General features: G+C 42.5%; 2 protein-coding genes across 3 annotated transcripts in view; one reads left to right on the top strand and one right to left on the bottom strand.

The window, feature by feature from the left end:
* The window catches only part of myoz3a (myozenin 3a), a 24,012-nt gene extending 4,048 nt beyond the window's left edge, over positions 1-19,964 (top strand). Inside the window, exons 3-7 of one of the 2 annotated variants that reach the window (XR_013818185.1) lie at positions 2,036-2,193; positions 9,164-9,326; positions 11,171-11,354; positions 17,769-18,625; positions 19,400-19,964. Coding sequence is in view for 1 of the 2 variants with exons in the window: in XM_079839036.1 (XP_079695162.1) it covers positions 2,036-2,193; positions 9,164-9,326; positions 11,171-11,354; positions 17,769-17,952 (689 nt within the window). In the remaining variant the exon portion in view is untranslated. Of the gene's footprint in view, positions 1-2,035; positions 2,194-9,163; positions 9,327-11,170; positions 11,355-17,768 lie in introns of both variants that reach the window. The other variant, XM_079839036.1, reaches the window with a different exon arrangement.
* Positions 19,445-22,410, bottom strand: part of LOC307139889 (pre-mRNA-splicing factor RBM22-like) — a 28,722-nt gene continuing 25,756 nt past the window's right edge. The window contains exon 10 of the mRNA XM_079839035.1: positions 19,445-20,941. Within this exon, the coding sequence (XP_079695161.1) occupies positions 20,802-20,941 (140 nt within the window). The 3' untranslated portion in view covers positions 19,445-20,801. The remainder of the gene's footprint in view (positions 20,942-22,410) is intronic.

The following is a 22,410-nucleotide window of genomic DNA, read 5'->3' as shown; positions in this document are numbered from 1 at the left end:
AAACTATCCCAACACTTTTATTTCATTTTAATCTATTGACCTCAGCCACCGTGTGTGATCTGGCATCACAGCACCTCCAGCTCAGCTGAATCCGACCCTGGAGAGGGATTCATATAAGAATACGCCAGCGGGACATGAACGCCCTTATTCAAAATGCCACTTTAGGGCGAGTCCAAGGCTTCCACATCCAGACAGTCTAATAATAATCATCAGTTAGTCACATAACACAACACACACGACAGCAGCCGCGACATACCAACCCAGAGACAATTACAACACAAGAGATCAGACTGCCATCAGTCACAGAGCAATGTTCTTCACCCTCCCATAAAGAGTGGCCGAAATACACTCACCTAAAGGATTATTAGGAACACCTGTTCAATTTCTCATTAATGCAATTATCTAATCAACCAATCACATGGCAGTTGCTTCAATGCATTTAGGGGTGTGGTCCTGGTCAAGACAATCTCCTGAACTCCAAACTGAATGTCAGAATGGGAAAGAAAGGTGATTTAAGCAATTTTGAGCATGGCATGGTTGTTGGTGCCAGACGGGCCGGTCTGAGTATTTCACAATCTGCTCAGTTACTGGGATTTTCACGCACAACCATTTCTAGGGTTTACAAAGAATGGTTCAAAAAAACATCCAGTATGGGGCAGTCCTGTGGGCCAAAATGCCTTGTTGATGCTAGAGGTCAGAGGAGAATGGGCCGACTGATTCAAGCTGATAGAAGAGCAACTTTGACTGAAATAACCACTCGTTACAACCGAGGTATGCAGCAAAGCATTTGTGAAGCCACAACACGCACAACCTTGAGGCGGATGGGCTACAACAGCAGAAGACCCCACCGGGTACCACTCATCTCCACTACAAATAGGAAAAAGAGGCGACAATTTGCACGAGCTCACCAAAATTGGACAGTTGAAGACTGGAAAAATGTTGCCTGGTCTGATGAGTCTCGATTTCTGTTGAGACATTCAGATGGTAGAGTCAGAATTTGGCGTAAACAGAATGAGAACATGGATCCATCATGCCTTGTTACCACTGTGCAGGCTGGTGGTGGTGGTGTAATGGTGTGGGGGATGTTTTCTTGGCACACTTTAGGCCCCTTAGTGCCAATTGGGCATCGTTTAAATGCCACGGCCTACCTGAGCATTGTTTCTGACCATGTCCATCCCTTTATGACCACCATGTCCCCATCCTCTGATGGCTACTTCCAGCAGGATAATGCACCGTCACAAAGCTCGAATCATTTCAAATTTGTTTCTTGAACATGACAATGAGTTCACTGGACTAAAATGGCCCCCACAGTCACCAGATCTCAACCCAATAGAGCATCTTTGGGATGTGGTGGAACTGGAGCTTCGTGCCCTGGATGTGCATCCCACAAATCTCCATCAACTGCAAGATGCTATCCTATCAATATGGGCCAACATTTATAAAGAATGCTTTCAGCACCTTGTTGAATCAATGCCACGTAGAATTAAGGCAGTTCTGAAGGCGAAAGGGGGTCAAACACAGTATTAGTGTGTGTTCCTAATAATCCTTTAGGTGAGTCTATGTGTGTGGACTGCAAAGGCCTTCTTAATGTCACTGTATTATCATACAAAACTAAATATCAATCCAGATCTTGACCAGGCCACCAAATCACGTCATCACTTTAGGTTAGTAAGATTGTTTTGAAAGAAGTCTCTTATGCTCAAAGCATTATTTCATCAAATATACAGTAAAATTGTGAAATATTATTACAATGTAAAATATCTGTTGTCTATGTGAATATATAGTAAAGTGTCATTTATTCCTGTGATCAAAGCTGAATTTATCATCATTACTCCAGTCTTCAGTGTCACATGACCCTTCACAAATCATACTAATAATATTCAATGAGGATTTGATGGTCAAGAAACATTTATGATTATCATTAATTTTAAAAACAGTTCTTGCTGACCCCAAACCTTTGAACGGTTGTGTATATAACCGCGTGTGTGTGTGTGTGTGTGTGTGTGTGTGTGTGTGTGTGTGTGTGTGTGTGTAGGTCTGAACCTTGGGAAGAAGATCAGCATTCCTAGGGATGTGATGATGGAGGAGCTGAACCTGAACACCAACAGAGGATCCATAATGTTCCAGGAGCGTCAGAAGAGAGTGGAGAGATACACGCTGGAGAACTCAGGAGACGCTCACGCCCTCATATATGTAAGACACACACGTTTAAAGAAATTCATGCAATTTATCAGAGAAAAAAAACACAGAAGAGACATAGGGGAGAGCGGGGCACAACCTAACGCTTTTTGACTTTCTCAGTTTGTGTAAATCCACTTGGGGTTCAGAGTATTTATTGTTTCCCACATTAATTTCACACGTCTAGTACAAATATGTGGTTTTGTTTAATTAATACAGTGTATACTTTTGTCTTGATTTACCCCGAAAGAATAGAAGTGAAATGTGACAACATGCCCCATGGGTGGAGTACATTATAACATGACCAAATAACAGCTTAAAGTCACCTGATATAATCAAAAAAATATTCAAGACAAACTACAATATTTTGTCAACAAAATACAATTATTAACTTATTAAAATAAAATAATGGCATTTTTTAATCATTAAAAATATAAGCATTTTTGAGTTTGACTACAAACACATCGCTAAATACAGCTAAACAGCATAATTCAAAACATAATAATAATTAATAATAACTACATTAACTCTCAGTCATTATTCAGCTTTTTCTCAAGGTTTCTCAAAAGAATTCATAAAAGTATAGCATATAATGGCATATTTCTAATAGAGGCTCATTGTAACGCAGTGTTATAACACACCCCATCTGCACAATTGAGATTTAAACCGCGGCTCGTGTCTTCTGCTGTTAGATCAGCATTAAAGAACTATATCAACTGTTAAATAACAGATATAAGATTAAAATAATATCGGATTTGTCTTATTTTAAATAAACACAAAAAACAGAGATGAAAACTAAACTTAAGTTAGAAATGTACTTTTGCTATGGTTAAATGTTCAGTGATATCTTCCAGAGATTGTTTAATTTTGGCGCAATTTTTTCTCTAAATAATGTTGATATGGCAACTAGTAAATACAGCAAGTTTTGTCATTCTGGCATGTGTGGAAAGGGTTAAAACAAGCGCGTTACAACTAACCCCGCGTTAGGTTGTGCCCCGCGCTCCCCTACGTCTGATCACTAAGTGAAGGAACAGCACAGCGGCTCAAAAACACACATGATCTGAGGATGATTCATGCCTTTAGTATAAAGAAAGTTATGCACCACAGTTAATTATCAGGCTATCAGAACCAGAATTAACTTCTTGAGCAGTTTGAGCTCCAGTAGCTCGTCTGTTTGATCGGACCACACAGGCATCAATGAGCCTCGGCCGCCCATGACCCTGTGGCCGGTTCTCCACTGGTCCTCCATGACCCTGTGGCCGGTTCTCCACTGTTCCTCCATGACCCTGTGGCCGGTTCTCCACTGTTCCTTCATGACCCTGTGGCCGGTTCTCCACTGTTCCTTCATGACCCTGTGGCCGGTTCTCCACTGTTCCTTCATGACCCTGTGGCCGGTTCTCCACTGTTCCTTCATGACCCTGTGGCCGGTTCTCCACTGGTCCTTCATGACCCTGTGGCCGGTTCTCCACTGTTCCTCCATGACCCTGTGGCCGGTTCTCCACTGGTCCTCCATGACCCTGTGGCCGGTTCTCCACTGTTCCTCCATGACCCTGTGGCCGGTTCTCCACTGGTCCTTCATGACCCTGTGGCCGGTTCTCCACTGGTCCTTCATGACCCTGTGGCCGGTTCTCCACTGGTCCTTCATGACCCTGTGGCCGGTTCTCCACTGGTCCTTCATGACCCTGTGGCCGGTTCTCCACTGGTCCTTCATGACCCTGTGGCCGGTTCTCCACTGGTCCTCCATGACCCTGTGGCCGGTTCTCCACTGGTCCTCCATGACCCTGTGGCCGGTTCTCCACTGGTCCTTCATGACCCTGTGGCCGGTTCTCCACTGGTCCTCCATGACCCTGTGGCCGGTTCTCCACTGTTCCTCCATGACCCTGTGGCCGGTTCTCCACTGTTCCTCCATGACCCTGTGGCCGGTTCTCCACTGGTCCTTCATGACCCTGTGGCCGGTTCTCCACTGGTCCTCCATGACCCTGTGGCCGGTTCTCCACTGTTCCTCCATGACCCTGTGGCCGGTTCTCCACTGTTCCTTCATGACCCTGTGGCCGGTTCTCCACTGTTCCTTCATGACCCTGGGGCCGGTTCTCCACTGGTCCTTCATGACCCTGTGGCCGGTTCTCCACTGTTCCTCCATGACCCTGTGGCCGGTTCTCCACTGGTCCTCCATGACCCTGTGGCCGGTTCTCCACTGTTCCTCCATGACCCTGTGGCCGGTTCTCCACTGGTCCTTCATGACCCTGTGGCCGGTTCTCCACTGGTCCTTCATGACCCTGTGGCCGGTTCTCCACTGGTCCTTCATGACCCTGTGGCCGGTTCTCCACTGGTCCTTCATGACCCTGTGGCCGGTTCTCCACTGGTCCTCCATGACCCTGTGGCCGGTTCTCCACTGGTCCTCCATGACCCTGTGGCCGGTTCTCCACTGGTCCTTCATGACCCTGTGGCCGGTTCTCCACTGGTCCTCCATGACCCTGTGGCCGGTTCTCCACTGTTCCTCCATGACCCTGTGGCCGGTTCTCCACTGTTCCTCCATGACCCTGTGGCCGGTTCTCCACTGGTCCTTCATGACCCTGTGGCCGGTTCTCCACTGGTCCTTCATGACCCTGTGGCCGGTTCTCCACTGTTCCTCCATGACCCTGTGGCCGGTTCTCCACTGGTCCTCCATGACCCTGTGGCCGGTTCTCCACTGTTCCTCCATGACCCTGTGGCCGGTTCTCCACTGGTCCTTCATGACCCTGTGGCCGGTTCTCCACTGGTCCTTCATGACCCTGTGGCCGGTTCTCCACTGGTCCTTCATGACCCTGTGGCCGGTTCTCCACTGGTCCTTCATGACCCTGTGGCCGGTTCTCCACTGGTCCTTCATGACCCTGTGGCCGGTTCTCCACTGGTCCTCCATGACCCTGTGGCCGGTTCTCCACTGGTCCTCCATGACCCTGTGGCCGGTTCTCCACTGGTCCTTCATGACCCTGTGGCCGGTTCTCCACTGGTCCTCCATGACCCTGTGGCCGGTTCTCCACTGTTCCTCCATGACCCTGTGGCCGGTTCTCCACTGTTCCTCCATGACCCTGTGGCCGGTTCTCCACTGGTCCTTCATGACCCTGTGGCCGGTTCTCCACTGGTCCTCCATGACCCTGTGGCCGGTTCTCCACTGTTCCTCCATGACCCTGTGGCCGGTTCTCCACTGTTCCTTCATGACCCTGTGGCCGGTTCTCCACTGTTCCTTCATGACCCTGGGGCCGGTTCTCCACTGGTCCTTCATGACCCTGTGGCCGGTTCTCCACTGTTCCTCCATGACCCTGTGGCCGGTTCTCCACTGGTCCTTCATGACCCTGTGGCCGGTTCTCCACTGGTCCTTCATGACCCTGTGGCCGGTTCTCCACTGGTCCTTCATGACCCTGTGGCCGGTTCTCCACTGGTCCTTCATGACCCTGTGGCCGGTTCTCCACTGGTCCTCCATGACCCTGTGGCCGGTTCTCCACTGGTCCTCCATGACCCTGTGGCCGGTTCTCCACTGGTCCTTCATGACCCTGTGGCCGGTTCTCCACTGGTCCTCCATGACCCTGTGGCCGGTTCTCCACTGTTCCTCCATGACCCTGTGGCCGGTTCTCCACTGTTCCTCCATGACCCTGTGGCCGGTTCTCCACTGGTCCTTCATGACCCTGTGGCCGGTTCTCCACTGGTCCTCCATGACCCTGTGGCCGGTTCTCCACTGTTCCTCCATGACCCTGTGGCCGGTTCTCCACTGTTCCTCCATGACCCTGTGGCCGGTTCTCCACTGTTCCTCCATGACCCTGTGGCCGGTTCTCCACTGTTCCTCCATGACCCTGTGGCCGGTTCTCCACTGGTCCTCCATGACCCTGTGGCCGGTTCTCCACTGGTCCTTCATGACCCTGTGGCCGGTTCTCCACTGGTCCTTCATGACCCTGTGGCCGGTTCTCCACTGGTCCTTCATGACCCTGTGGCCGGTTCTCCACTGGTCCTTCATGACCCTGTGGCCGGTTCTCCACTGGTCCTCCATGACCCTGTGGCCGGTTCTCCACTGGTCCTCCATGACCCTGTGGCCGGTTCTCCACTGGTCCTTCATGACCCTGTGGCCGGTTCTCCACTGGTCCTCCATGACCCTGTGGCCGGTTCTCCACTGTTCCTTCATGACCCTGTGGCCGGTTCTCCACTGGTCCTCCATGACCCTGTGGCCGGTTCTCCACTGGTCCTCCATGACCCTGTGGCCGGTTCTCCACTGGTCCTCCATGACCCTGTGGCCAGTTCTCCACTGGTCCTTCATGACCCTGTGGCCGGTTCTCCACTGGTCCTTCATGACCCTGTGGCCGGTTCTCCACTGGTCCTTCATGACCCTGTGGCCGGTTCTCCACTGGTCCTCCATGACCCTGTGGCCGGTTCTCCACTGGTCCTTCATGACCCTGTGGCCGGTTCTCCACTGGTCCTCCATGACCCTGTGGCCGGTTCTCCACTGGTCCTCCATGACCCTGTGGCCGGTTCTCCACTGGTCCTCCATGACCCTGTGGCCGGTTCTCCACTGGTCCTTCATGACCCTGTGGCCGGTTCTCCACTGGTCCTTCATGACCCTGTGGCCGGTTCTCCACTGGTCCTTCATGACCCTGTGGCCGGTTCTCCACTGGTCCTTCATGACCCTGTGGCCGGTTCTCCACTGGTCCTCCATGACCCTGTGGCCGGTTCTCCACTGGTCCTCCATGACCCTGTGGCCGGTTCTCCACTGGTCCTCCATGACCCTGTGGCCGGTTCTCCACTGGTCCTCCATGACCCTGTGGCCGGTTCTCCACTGGTCCTTCATGACCCTGTGGCCGGTTCTCCACTGGTCCTTCATGACCCTGTGGCCGGTTCTCCACTGGTCCTCCATGACCCTGTGGCCGGTTCTCCACTGGTCCTTCATGACCCTGTGGCCGGTTCTCCACTGGTCCTTCATGACCCTGTGGCCGGTTCTCCACTGGTCCTCCATGACCCTGTGGCCGGTTCTCCACTGGTCCTTCATGACCCTGTGGCCGGTTCTCCACTGGTCCTTCATGACCCTGTGGCCGGTTCTCCACTGGTCCTCCATGACCCTGTGGCCGGTTCTCCACTGGTCCTCCATGACCCTGTGGCCGGTTCTCCACTGGTCCTCCATGACCCTGTGGCCGGTTCTCCACTGGTCCTCCATGACCCTGTGGCCGGTTCTCCACTGGTCCTTCATGACCCTGTGGCCGGTTCTCCACTGGTCCTCCATGACCCTGTGGCCGGTTCTCCACTGGTCCTTCATGACCCTGTGGCCGGTTCTCCACTGGTCCTTCATGACCCTGTGGCCGGTTCTCCACTGGTCCTCCATGACCCTGTGGCCGGTTCTCCACTGGTCCTTCATGACCCTGTGGCCGATTCTCCACTGGTCCTCCATGACCCTGTGGCCGGTTCTCCACTGGTCCTTCATGACCCTGTGGCCGGTTCTCCACTGGTCCTTCATGACCCTGTGGCCGGTTCTCCGCTGTTCCTTCATGACCCTGTGGCCGGTTCTCCACTTTTGATAGAGACTGACCACTGCAGACCGGGAACACCCCACAAGAGCTGCAGTTTTGGAGATGCTCTGACCCAGTCGTCCATCCGTCACAATTTGGCCCTTGTCAAACTCGCTCAAATCCTTACGCTTACCCATTTTTCCTGCTTCTAACACATCAACTCTGAGGACAAAATGTTCACTTGCTGCCTAATACATCCCACCTACTAACAGGTGCTGAAGAGATCATCAGTGTTATTCACTTCACCTGTCAGTGGTCATAATGTTATGCCTGATCGGTGTGTGTATATATATATATATATATATACACACATACAAGCATATTTAATTTCAGCTATTTGCAAAGGCAACATTTAATTGATTGCTTGTTATTGTTAACTAAAAAAATGTTTATTAAACGTGTACAGTAATTTAATTAAAATTGAGCTTAAGTAAAAGATAACATTATTATTGGATGAAAAACCTTAAAAAATGATACAATACAAAAACTTTTTATTACTTATAACTTTTAAAAAAATATGAAAATAAAAAACATAAATAAGTCAATTTAAAGTTGAAGTACTAAAATAACAAAAAATAAACAAACTAAAAACTATATAGTCATATTAAAAATAATACAACATTTACAAATAACTAAAAATTAGTAGGAATCTGCTTTCTCATTAATAACTGTATAAATGTATTATTTCAGAAATGCCTTGGAAGTAGTCCACTGAGCTATTTTAAAAGTAGCTACATTTGTTTCTAGGTGCTTTTTGAAAAATAAGTTGCTGAATTGGGTAAAGGTGGCATCACAGTCTGCAGCAGTCAGGAGGTACAAGAGGAGCTCTCAGAAAATTCCCAGTTTACAAGTTGTAATTACGAGATCTACAAGGACGCGGTCGCAAGTTCTCGCAATTACGGTTATTACAACATGGCGTGAACACACCGTAAAGGCCGACTGAAGGGTCTTAAAACGTGAAGTGTTATTCAATGTGCTGACACTGAAACAGGAAGACAGGGCGGAGCATATCGAACAGCTCCTCCCCTTTTAAAAATAGCCAATAGCGTTTAGTTTATATCACAGCTCAGCCAGAGCTGTTGAGCTCCATAAAGCCACAGTTTCCTCCTAATCTCTAACCGTTTCTCCTCCTAATCTCCTTTAAAATATTCAAACAGGTCTGCGCCGACTAGATCGACTCTGTGCTGTCGTGTCTCTGGACCGACTCGATCACATGAATTTTGCAATTGTTTGGGAGCACACTAGCTAATAGATAACAGTAAGGCTCATACTAAAAGCCAAAAAACTTATATTTTAATTTCATGGGGACTTTAAATCCCCAGAATAATCGCCTGGAATTAATTTGACAAGGTGATATAACTGCTTATCCCCGTCTCACATTCTGTCCGTTCACACAGAAAGCGTTTGTCCATTACAAAAAGGTTAAAAAAGGCTTCTCCATTCTGACACTCTTCCATCAGAACGACATGGACCAGAATCAAATCCAGAACCAGAACCACATGCTGACAGACATGCAGGGAGGGAAAGAAAACCTGCTGTATCCAGTGGCCGGCAAACACAGCCTGGTCACCAGCCTGAAGAACACAGTGGCCAAGAAAGGAAGCCCAAACGTCCTCGCACCAGGTACACAAACTCCTCACATGTATTGCATTTCAATACCACAGCTCTTTTGACCAATATTACTATACATCCATGACATTTAAATGTAATTTCTCGCACATATGGGTTTGGATAAATTGCATTATAAAACATAACACACACTAAATATGTACTATTGTTCAAGCTTAGGGTTAGTGACTTGAGAAAACCTGAATCCCAAAGTATCCTCTGATACCACATTTAAATATGAATTCAGGATATTGCAGAAATCCCACAGCAATGAACCAATAACCACACTGAACACTTATCAACTGCTTAGCAACACCCTGGCAACCACCCAAAATGCCTTAGAAACATGTCAGCGAGCTAATGTGAATCATACATTCATATAAATGTTAAATAGTCTCACTCTAAAAAATGTTCTCAAGTACATTTATCTTGTTTTAAGGATTTTTAGATATTTTACTGTAGAGAAAGTCATTTTTTTAGTACACTCTAAAAAATGCTGGGTTAAAAATAACCCAAGTTGGGTTGAAAATGGACAAACCCAGTGATTGGATTGTTTTAAGCAAATATTTAACCCAACCGCTGGGTTAAAACAACCCAATTGCTGGGTTTGTCCATTTTCAACCCAACTTGGGTTGTTTTTAGCCCAGCATTTTTAGAGTGCTTACTAAGATTAATAAGTTGTTAATAAACCTGATTCAAATTCAGTACACATACACTCTAAAAAATGCTGGGTTAAAAATAACCCAAATTGGGTTGAAAATGGACTACCCCAGCAATTGGGTTGTTTTAACCCAGGAATTGGGTTGTTTTAACCCAGCGGTTGGGTTAAATGTTTGCTTAAAACAACCCAATTTCTGGGTTAGTCCATTTTCAACCCAACTTGGGTTATTTTTAACCCAGCATTTTTTAGAGTGTACTAAAAAAAATGACTTTCTCTAGAGTAAAATATCAAAAAATCCTTAAAACAAGATAAATGTACTTGAGAACTGAAACTATTAAAAAAATTGGTAATTTAAATAAAGGTTTAGTGAAATAAAATATAAATATTAAATGAAAAACATAAACTTAAACTTAAAAAAATTATGGAAATATATAAAAAACAGAACTAAAGTTTACTTAAATTATTAAAACAAAAATATAGATGTATAGAAATATAAAAAAATAACACATAACAATATTACTAAAACTAAACCTTAAAAAATAATGAAAATATAAAAAACAGAACTAAAGTTTACTTAAATTATTAAAACTAAAATATAGATCTATAGAAATATAAAAAATAGCACATAATATTACTAAAACTAAAACTGAAATACTAAAAGTACCACACAATCTATGAATATAAAAACATATTAACATTTTAATATGTACATAATTAACAAAATATTCAAATAAAAAACATTAAATATATTAATATATTAAGTAGTATATTTATCCTGCTTCCGTGACTTATGGAAAAAAACAGAACTAGTCGTTAAGAAAATGATTTTTGCAGTGCACCAGAGGAATATTGTATATATTTCTGACGTCTTTGGCAGCAGCTTCAGTCTTCATGAGCTGATTTATCTGATGAGCTGTTATCATTAGCTCGTCTCTGCCGCTCATAATTAACTGTCTAATGTTCTTCTCCGTCTGTGGATCCCTTAATAAACATCCATCTCCTGTTTCCGTCTCCTTATCTGCCTGTTGCCCCTGAAGGGACCGTCAGGTCCGAATAATTTCCGCTAATGTGTTTGCGTGCGAGTCCTGTGCGAACCCTATGAGCTGAACACTGTAGCATGCTAGAATGTGCTTCAGGACTGCAAAGCTCCCTCTATAATTGGCCCTATGAATCACGAAGCACCATCCTGTCCTTTTAGGCTACTCCGGACCGCTAAGAGAGATCCCTCGAGAGAAATTCAACGCCACGGTGATCCCCAAGTCTTATTGTTCCCCGTGGCAGGAAGCCCTGGGAGAAAATGAAGAGCTTCTCTCCTCACTCAACACTCAGATCCCGCAACCGCCACAGAAACTCCCGCCAGCGAACTACAGGTGCTTTAACAGGTGAGACGACAATACAGAAACAAACCATAGCCCAAGTCCAAAATCACACACTCTCTTGAGGCACTTATTTTGAGTACCTACTAATTTCTTCACAGCCGCTATAAAAGTAAGTTCTATATACACCGATCAGGCATAACATTATGATTATCTCTTCATCACCTGTTAGTGGGTGGGACATATTAGGCAGCAAGTGAACATTTTGTCCTCAGAGTTGATGTGTTAGAAGCAGGAAAAATGGGCAAGCGTAAGGATTTGAGCGAGTTTGACAAGGGACAGATTGTGACGGCTAGACGACTGGGTCAGAGCATCTCCAAAACTGCAGCTCTTGTGGGGTGTTCCCGGTCTGCAGTGGTCAGTCTCTATCAAAAGTGCTCCAAGGAAGGACCAGTGGAGAACCGGTGTGGTCCGATCAAACAGACGAGCTACTGGAGCTCAAACTGCTCAAGAAGTTACGGCGGCCACAAAGCACAAATGCTTCAGGAATGGTTTGAGGAGCACAACAACGAGTTTGAGGTGTTGACTCGGTCTCCAAATTCCCCAGATCTCAATCCAATCGAGCATCTGTGGGATGAGCTGAACAAACAAGTCCGATCCATGGAGGCCCCACCTCGCAACTTACAGGACTTAAAGGATTTGCTGCTAACATCTTGGTGCCAGATACCACAGCACACCTTCAGGGGTCTAGTACAGTCATGCCTCGACGGGTCAGGGCTGTTTTGGCAGCAAAAGGGGGACCAACACAATATTAAGAAGGTGGTCATAATCTTATGCCTGATCAGTGTAGTATGAATGTACTATATTAACCATGTTGTCATTATCACATGACCTACCAGTGTCAGTTACGTCGCTTCACTGTCACTCACAAATCCTCTCCCGACTTCCCCCAAGAAATCTTGCGTTCGCTGACAAAGAACTCAAACGTTTTGGCAACAATGCAAAATTTCTCTGGGGAACGCAAAAGCATTGAACTATATTTTTCTATCACCATGTCCCTTTACGGGCTCTGTTTTATTATGACTAACTAAGGGTGCGTCTCAATCAGCTCCCTAGTTCAGTAGTCAGGGCACTGATCAGGGAGTCTGTCATTTTAAGGGCTGTCTCAATCGCAGAATCCTTCCAGGGCAATGAAACGTTCGCATATGGAGATAAAGACTTTCTTAATACTGTCATAAGTCATAATTTTGAATTAGTACGATCTCAATGTTTTATGTCACAGCCTAATTTAAACTTTTTAATGATATAATTGACTTAAGTCATAATTTCAATGTTGACAACAGCTGTGCTGCTTAAATATATTTGGGTAAAAGTTTTTTTTTTTGCTGGATTCTTTGATGAATATGAAGGCTCTATCAAAAGATTAGATGCCACTGACCTGGAAAGCTCGGCAAATGCAGATGACTTGCATATGACGCATTTAGTCCTTCCTTAAAGGGTTAGTTCACCCAAAAATGAAAATTCTGTCATTAATTACTCACCCTCATGTCGTTCGACACCCGTAAGACCTCGGTTCATATTCGGAACACAAATGAAGATATTTTAGTGTAAAGCTGATGCTGAGAAAGGCTTCAGATAGGCCTCCATTGGCATTCAGTACATTTACACTCACAAGACCCATAAAAGGCACTTAAAACGTCGTTACAAAGTCCATCTCACCACAGTGACTCTACAATAATTTTACGATGCGACGGAAATAGTTTTTGTGCGCAAAAAAAAATCAAAATAACACCTTTATCCAATTTGTTCTTGTCTTCCGTGTGTGCCTCCACGACGCATGCGAGTGAATATGACGTAACGCCGGGGTTCGGGAATCCATGAAATGCACACTTTAACCCCATTTTGAGAACTACGCCGAGACCTAAAGCACGATCAATGTAGAATTCAACAGCTTAGATACGCGCGTCTTCCTCTGCTTGTAAAAAAATCACTTCTGGGTCATATGTCCGAACGCCGGATCTGCGTCATATTCTCGCGCATGCGTCGTGGAGACACACACGGAAGACAAGAACAAATTGGATAAAGGTGTTATTTTGATTTTTTTTTTGCGCACAAAAACTATTGTCGTCGCATCGTAAAATTATTGTAGAGTCACTGTGGTGAGATGGACTTTGTAACAACGTTTTAAGTGCCTTTTATGGGTCTTGGAAGTGTGAATGTACTGAATGCCAATGGAGGCCTATCTGAAGCCTTTCTCAGCCATCAGCTTTCAACAAAAATATCTTCATTTTGTGTTCGAATATGAACGGAGCGGAAACAAATCCAGGCGGAAATGGTCCCAGAGTAATTTAGTGTAAATAAGTTACTTTGTGTAAAACGAATGCCAAAGTGATGCATGTCTCCAGAAAGTAGAGACTCTAAGCTTTCAAATGGTACCACATATGAGTTCAGAGCTCCTCCACAGACACTTAACATTGAAAATATATACATGATGACATTACTGGCGTCATTAAACTACGCCTTTGTTTTGAACAGGCGACCACTAGTGGACGGAAAAGTTACATAGTGCAGCTTTAAGTGGTTAATGGATTATCATTAACTGTTGCATTATTTATTAGTATTTTTAGCCTTTTAATGACTGATAGAGAACACATTTCAGATAATAATGGGGAAAGGGAATGCAAGTTGGATAAAAGTGCCTGCTAAATAAATAAAGGTAAAAAGAATGAAAAAGGAAAAAAATAATGCAAGGCACTTTCAAACTTGAGCTTAACATGCCAGAGAATGCCTTTCATTTGCACATTACTTCAACTAAATGAAGGAACTGCGAGTTGTGAAAGTGCAAATCTGATTTGCTGGACGGCTGAGACAAAAAAGAAAGAGTCACAATAACGTGACACATAATACTGCGGACCATGTAAGGGTTGGGACATCCGAGAAGGATTGGGATTTCCCTATAACAACTTCTTTATTTGGGAGGGATTAAGTCCATTCTCCACGGTAGCAGAAAGCGGAGGCAAAACACGATACGAGAAGTGGCCTTGAGGGTCAGCGAGAGGTTTTGGCACATTAGCTTCATGCGTGATGATTACGTGCCTTAAATAGACCCAACAAGACTAATCCACACTATCAAATTATGGAGTGCACTTAAGAGAGCTGCAATGTTTCCACTGCGTCTTCCCATTTGAAACGAGATCCGCAAAGGAGCGAATGACCGAGGAACTATTTAAGGAACCGCCGACACACAGAAGATTCTCAGATACAAACGAGAATTGCGTCACCATGTCGAGTCAAATCCAGAGGCAAGAATATCTCGAGTTGGCCGGTCTGGGTACATTAAGTGACATAGTTTTTAAATAACATGCAGTTTCTCTTAAGCATTCCAGATATGCTCTTGTATTGAATGCCCACTTTACACCATCAAGACCTGAAGATCATCTAGAAGATCATTTTATGGATTTATTTTTGAGTAATTAATTTCGCATTTGAATAAGCAGCTCGTAAACATAGCCTACTTCATCACTAGACAAAAATTGAAATAAACCTGCAATCAAGACATTTCTCCTTATACAGAACCAGGCACTAAAACTTTTTACCAAGCCTGCCAGTGGCTGGTGACTTAAATTTTACCGGCCGTTAAACTGTTTTTGCAAAAACAGCCAGGTATGACACCAAAATGTTAGAAACTGGCAGTGAAAATTCACAATCCTCAAAACCACAGCTAAAATACTAGCCTGACTAATATACATTTAAAACATTATTGAAGTCGGCATGAAACGGAAGTTGAGATCGTCTTTTTCTCCTTATTGTGATGTATTTCCGAGTGAAACGGCTTCTGAAATTAGAAAAAAAATGTAGGGCGGGGCTTGATTTCATCCTTCGGGAATTGATTGGATCGTCGGAAGTTGGGCGTTGCTAACAAAATGGAGGCAGATTTGAATGCCAGTTTGCACTCAGTTGTGGAGGAAAAACTCAATCTATCTCTTAAATAAATGTATTTTCTCAATAAATCTTTTCTATATATGTTACTGAGCATATTTCCTCACTTTTCGCTGGTTTATGCTACAGATTTCACTTATTTTAAAGGGATAGTTCACCCAAAAATGAAAATTAGCCCATAATTTACTCACCCTTAAGTCATCTTAGGTGTGTATGACATTCTTCTTTCAGACGAATAAAATCTGAGTTATATTACAAAAGTTCAGGCTAATCCAAGCATTAGAATTTGATTCATAGTTGCTCTGTTTTTGAAGTCCATAAAAAGTGCATCTGCCCATCATATAACTGCTCCACACGGCTCTGGGGTGTTAATAAAGGCCTTCTGAAGCGAATCGATGCGTTTGTGTAAGAAAAATATCCATATTTAAACTTTATCAAGTAACCTTTCGGCCGACCGCCTTCCCGGTTCAATTTATGGAAAAATTGTTGAAAGTTCCCCTGCCGATCGAAAGACTAACGCGACCAGGTCATGATGTCACGCACGCATCTTGAGTTTCACTCTCAACATTCAACACTTTTACACGGAAGGCGGTCGGTCGAAAGTTTACTTGATAAAGTTTTAAATATCTATATTTTTCTTACACAAACGCATCGATTCGCTTCAGAAGGCCTTATTAACACCCCAGAGCCGTGTGGAGCAGTTATATGATGGACAGAGTCACTTTTTATGGACTTCAAAAACAGAGCAACTATGAATCAAATTCTAATGCTTGGATTAGCCTGGACTTTTGTAATATAACTCCGATTTTATTCATCTGAAAGAAGAATGTCATTCACACCTAGGATGACTTGAGGTTGAGTAAAGTATGGGCTAATAATAGCCCCGCCCTCGCGCCATAGCACATGACCGGGAGAGAAGAGATGTCATTTCGATGGGGGAGGGAAAGTTAACGTATTTGATTAAAGATTATAAGGGTAAATTATTATTTTTTTAAATAATGAAGTGCACAGATAAATCTGTTATAGTAAACACTACAATATTAAATATAAAATTATGAATTGTAAAATTTGATTTCATGCCGACTTTAAAGACAAGTAACAGTAGTTGTCAGGTAAAGACATTGAATAAAGTAATCAAATGTAAAATAACACTGGATAGTCTTCATCAGAAATATTAGGCTGCTGTCACTTTAAGACCTAATACTGTACCCATGCGTTGTCTTTCTCGACTGTTTACGTTCACTGGAAGCCATAACTGACTGTTAACTAGGAACATGGGTGTCGGAACCATTTTGGGACAAGACCCGCCCACTTTTTAGGATCAATGACATTGGACCCACTCACTTTTATCGTCTCTAATTCAGCACATGTCTGTTTACCTACACCTAACCGATAAACACTTATTATTAAACACGTTATTTCCACTTTTCTAATATTTTCTTCATTTTTATAGAAAATAAATGCCTTCCGATCTGATATGTGATGGGAAAAGGGAGTAGAGTGAGTTCGGCAAAAGGCGGATTCGAACCTCGGGTCGATTTGCGTCAAAATGTGATGCCATGCGTCTTACCCCTACACTATTGCCGCTCTTAAAGACACAGTGATTTCCATAATTTTGTCTTTCCCAACCAGACGTTTAGCAAACAAGCCGGTATATTTGTACTTAATGTAAAAGGCATTTACTCCAGTAAAATTGTTCTGAGAGACGACCCACCCACATTTTTTTTGCTTCCGACGCCCATGACTAGAAAACTCGGCCAGACAGGCTTTTTTTTTTCTTTAAATAATTTTGTGTGAATATGTCCGTGCAATCACAAGAAGACGTGAAACAGAGCTCATTTTGGTATTTGCGTGCTGTCTGAGACGCGGCTTCGACTGTGTGTACACACACACGAATGGAGTTCTCTTTTGCATCTTCTTGTGCTTAAATATTTAAATTGACAAGGACAAGGCTTAAACTTTCATGACGATGCAGCATATTTGTTAATGTTCATGTTCTCATGACATTGCACTGTTAGAATTCATAAAAATGTTACCGGCCAACTGGCGACTGACACCGTTTCATAGACTCGCCAACGCCGATTTTTACTCTCATTTGGCGCTTGTTTAGTGTTAATTTTAGGCCCTGTATAGAACCTTTTCGGCATAAAGGGTTCTGTATAAAACCCCAATGAATCTTATATGTGCTATTGCTAAAGATTCATATTACATTCCTGCACAAATGTACTCGCAATTGCTGTCCTGCAGCTAAACATGAGAGCGATTGTGTTTAGACGATTGAGTGTGACCTCAAGATGAACCAGTGAGTGGCGGGACATTTTGCCAATGAAATGATTGTGCCAGACAAATAGTGTGTATTCTTTAAAAATGCTATACCTTTATTACGCCTGATTTCTCTGTATCACCTCAGTGAGCTTTCATTATGCTTTATGCATGCGCAGTAAGATGATTTAAGCATGTTTGAGTATGAAAACACTGTTTCTGGATTAATGCAGATAAAGCCTTTCGGCTCAACTCTTCATCGTTTGGTTTTTATTTTAGAGCCGCGGTGCCATTTGGAGGTCCTGTGCGCAGTCAGAGGGTGATTCCTGTGATTGGGTTTGAAAGTCTGGAGACTCAAAACCTTCCTGACATGACCTTGGCCACCATGTCCAAACGACGCAACTTCAACAGAGCCCCGCGGGGATGGGGCGCCGGATACTCGCCCGAGTCAAATGACCTGTGAGCTCCAGCGCTGATCCACAGCTGTAACATTAGAGGAAAAGACTGTCACGCCGTAAAGACCTGCGCTTTGCACTTTCGGACCGTCCCATTATGCTCCCTGCAGGTGAAAGGCCAGAGGAGAGCAGCTGGGAGAGCATTTGAAAACCAAAATTAAACATCATAACAAAGATGAGGATCAGGATGAGGGTTTATCTCAGTGCTGGATGAAGGAAGTCTTGCTTGCTCTCCTAGAACAAGACAAATCTGTTAACACATCTATACAATAAGAAACGAGTCTATGATTCAGAACTTCAAAATACTGGCATTTCATGCAAATATTTGTTGTTCATGGTAGTGTTTCAAGTGTGCAGCATTCAGTGGCCCTTATTGGACACTTTAGGCACATGGAAAATGTGCATTTGACATCGCATCAGAGGACTATATATCAAACACCAAACTCTTTTTGTCAAATAGTTTGCTTGCAGAATGTGTTTGTGCATCTTTCTTAAAATAAATGACATGCTTTGATCTTTTTTTTTTAGGGCTGTACAAGAATATTCGAATATTCGTTCGGTGGGTTGGTATTCGATTTTCAATTTTGGGATTCGAATATTCGTTTTTTTTCTTTTCTTGCAAACCCGGCATCCCCCTCGAAATGGTTCTCATTCGCGCTTGAATACGTTTACACTAGGGATGTAACGGTACACGTATTCGCACCGAACCGTTTCGGTACAGGGCTTTCGGTTCGGTGCACGCCTGTACTGATCTGAAGCGATCGATCATCTCTTCCTAAAGAATAAATATGAATGAACATCTGAAGGTATGCTGAGGATACATTACAACTTACTGGCACGTATCATTTGTGGCGGTGTAATTGCTCAATCAGTGTTTCAACAGTAGAAAGACATCAATATAACTGCTGTAAACTAAACAATGTCATGTAACGTTAGCATCACATTTACCTCAGGCAGTCATTCAGTGTCCACAGCTGTTAGTTCACTAGAGAAATCAACTCTTTCACTAAATATATGCTCTATATTAGCCTATATATTCATTATATTCTACTGAACCGGTTAGTGATGTCTTGATTATTTCATGTATGTTTAAATAAACCTGTCATGAAAATGACAGTCACTGTGTATAAATGATTACATTTCAACAACAAATTGAAGAAAAAAACTATTTTATAATTAGATTTAGAAGTTATTGCAAAAACTGCCTTATGTGAAGTTTACATGTTTGCGTACTGTGTGTTATTTGAGTGTTGATTATTATACCTACAAATAAATAGCAACTGAATTTAGGCTAATAGTTTGGGCTCTGTTGTTAACCTTTAATATTAATGTGCAAGTAAGATATAGTTTACAGCAGTATCTTCAATAAACCACTGTTTACTAAAAATAAACAAAAAGCAATTTTGTAAAACTGCTGTACCGAACCGTTAGTTTTGTGTACCGTTACACCCCTAGTTTATAAAATCTGCCGAAATACAATACTTTTTTCTTTTTTTTTTTATCTTATAGCCTAGCCGTTTTTAATAGGATGGACAGTTTATGAACCCAACCTCATTATACTTAATAAATATATTTGCTTCTTCTTAGTCTAAGTTTTCCTTCAACTGGAGCATATTCTCTATCTAGAGCACAGAACTGCACGAGCTTATATGGAAGAAGTGCTGGCATTTTGGGTTAAGCTGCGCTGGTTTGTCATTGTGGAAAATAGAATAATAGAATCAAAATGTATTAGCCTTTTTACCCATTAGGGATGTGACTGTGAGAAAATGTTCCCTCACCGTCACATTACTGTGCTTGTGCGTCTGTGCAGCCGTGAACGAATGTCAGTGCGGCCGTGAGCATTTTACTTAAAGTTTAGAAAAGGGTATTCGGACCAGCCCTATATATTTTTAATCTAATGCAACAGTGTCCGAATACTTCAATTAAAAACAGAGCAGACGGTACATTTAATGACATCTAGTTTAATGTTCACAAAAGAAAATGGTAACCGTAGGTTCTTTCAATAAAGTCCTTGTTTTTGAATTCCTTTTTTTCATGTTACAACAAAAGAAAAGCACTGAACTGACAGTTCAGTAAAAAACTGTTTCAGAGCAAGAATCCTGATAAATACCAGAAAAAAAACTATTCACCCCTAGAGACGCAAGACAGTGGCTACACAAATATCTCATGTTAAAAACAGTCTTTGAATATAATTGCATCCTAGACACATTTTTTATGCGTGTTTAATCTCTTGACGCAAGAATATGTCACCCTCAAATCAAAAAGAAATGAGCAATTATATTTAGCAAAAAGAAACTGAAGCCATAAAGATGCACTAATTAATAGCATTAATTATCCACCCAAAATCTCAGTTACCGACTGTAATGCGAGAACTGATTACAGTAATGTGGAAAAAAAGACAGTTTTGGGGGGAAATGGGTTACATTTTCATGAAAATGGCAAAATGTATCTCGCATTAATCGTAAATGTTGTGTGGCTTTCAATGTAAACTCAAGTCAGTGTGAGCCGTAACTTCTAAACAAAAGCCCAGAGATTCTGCACGATGCTGTCTCATAGACACGGCACAAGAATAGTGCAGGTTTTGTGCCCGGGTAAACTTTAATAACACAGGCCTATTTGTAGGCAAGCTTGGTTCGTAAATACCACGCGACTGAGGCATAATTGTGGCATACAACTGCCACTGCATTTACAACAACAGCACCCAATCACACTGCCATACCATTACTGGCACTTCCCACAGTGCTCCAGTCAATCACTCTGATGTCACAGATCAGACTCCACCCTCTGATGACATCACCGTCGCAGTTCAATAGCCCGCAGCAGGAGAATCATTGCTAGTCCCCATGTGAGGAGTCGATCAGTCACTGTGGCGAACGGCAGCATGCGCGCCCATGCGCTGAGGATCCTGGGAAGGGTAATGGATGTGGCCTGGAGGTCTCAAACCCATCGGAGGAGGTGGAGGAGGACCCATGGGTTGGAACATGGGAGGCCCAAAACCTGAAACCACAACCAGACCATCTTTTAATCAGTCAAGAGCCATTTTGGGGAAGATTCAATCACTGGTTGCATCACATGTGACCCTGGACCACAAAACCAGTCATACGTGTAATACAAATCTGAATAAATAAGCTTTTCATGGATGGTTTGTTAGGACAATATTTGGCCGAGATACAACTTTTTGAAAATCTGGTATCTGAGAGGGTGCAAAATAATCTAAATATTGAGAAAATCTCCTTTAAAGTTGTCCAAATGAATTTAGCAATGCATATTAATACTAATTAGGGCTGCACGATTTGGCAAAAATATCTAATTGCGATTATTCTGGTTAAAATTGCGATTGCGATTTAAAATGCGATTATTATTATTATTTATTAATTTTTACAAATGAAAAGTGTGTATATATAACATTTTGTGTTTATATATTAATGTGACTAATAATAAAAATAAGAAATATTACTATTACAATAACATTCATTATTAAAAAATTTAAATAGAGCATTTAAGCATTAATATAACAGTATAATAATAATAATATTTATATTTTACAGAAAACTAAAACTAATGAGTTACCTGTTAGTATGCAGACAGCCTATGACTAAAAATAATTAGAAAGGTTGATTTATTGTAAAAAAAAAATATATATATAAAAAAAAAAAAAAAAATTATATATATATATATATATATATATATATATATATATATATATATATATATATATATATATATATATATATATATATATATATATATATATATATATATATATATATATATATATATATATATATATATTTTTTTTTTATTTTTTTTTATTTTATATTTTTTTATATATATATATAATATTACAAATCTGTGCTTTTTATCTGTGATATCAATTTCTTAAAGTCTATGTCTTTAATATGAATATGAGCCTCTTATGCATCCACTGTGGGGATTAAAACTCCTGTACATTGAAGAAAAACATATGGATTGTCATATAAATTTATTTAGAGAGAAGTTTTATTTTTCTTATTTTCTACCCAAAAGTTTCATTCATACTGGAGGCCAGAGGGCGCCCTCGAGCAGAAACGGCACATTTGCCTCAGAGAAGTGTTCATTTTCAGGAAATCCCTAATGTGAAGCTGGCGCTGTATACTGAATAAAACGAAGATAGAAACGCTTTGACTGATTAAACTGACTCATAGCTTTCCTATAGCTCAAACAGTAGAGCATGGCGCTAGCAACGCCAAGGTCATGGGTTCGATTCCCAGGGGAAGCAAGAATTGACAAAATGTAAAATGTGTACCTTGAATGCAATGTAAGTCGCTTTGGATAAAAGCGTCTGCCAAATGCATAAATATAATATATATATTAAACATGAAGATAATACTTCTGCGACAAGATATGGTGTATTGAGTTCTTCAAGCCTTCTCGGGTATTTTCATAATAATAAAAGTATTCAGTGCTGATTGACATTCTGTGATAAG

The sequence above is a fragment of the Gobio gobio genome (genome assembly GCF_949357685.1).
Source record: "Gobio gobio genome assembly, chromosome: 16".
In the NCBI taxonomy this organism is placed as follows: domain Eukaryota; kingdom Metazoa; phylum Chordata; class Actinopteri; order Cypriniformes; family Gobionidae; genus Gobio; species Gobio gobio.
Note: the sequence above shows the minus strand (reverse complement) of the source record. Positions and strands in the feature narration are given on the sequence as shown.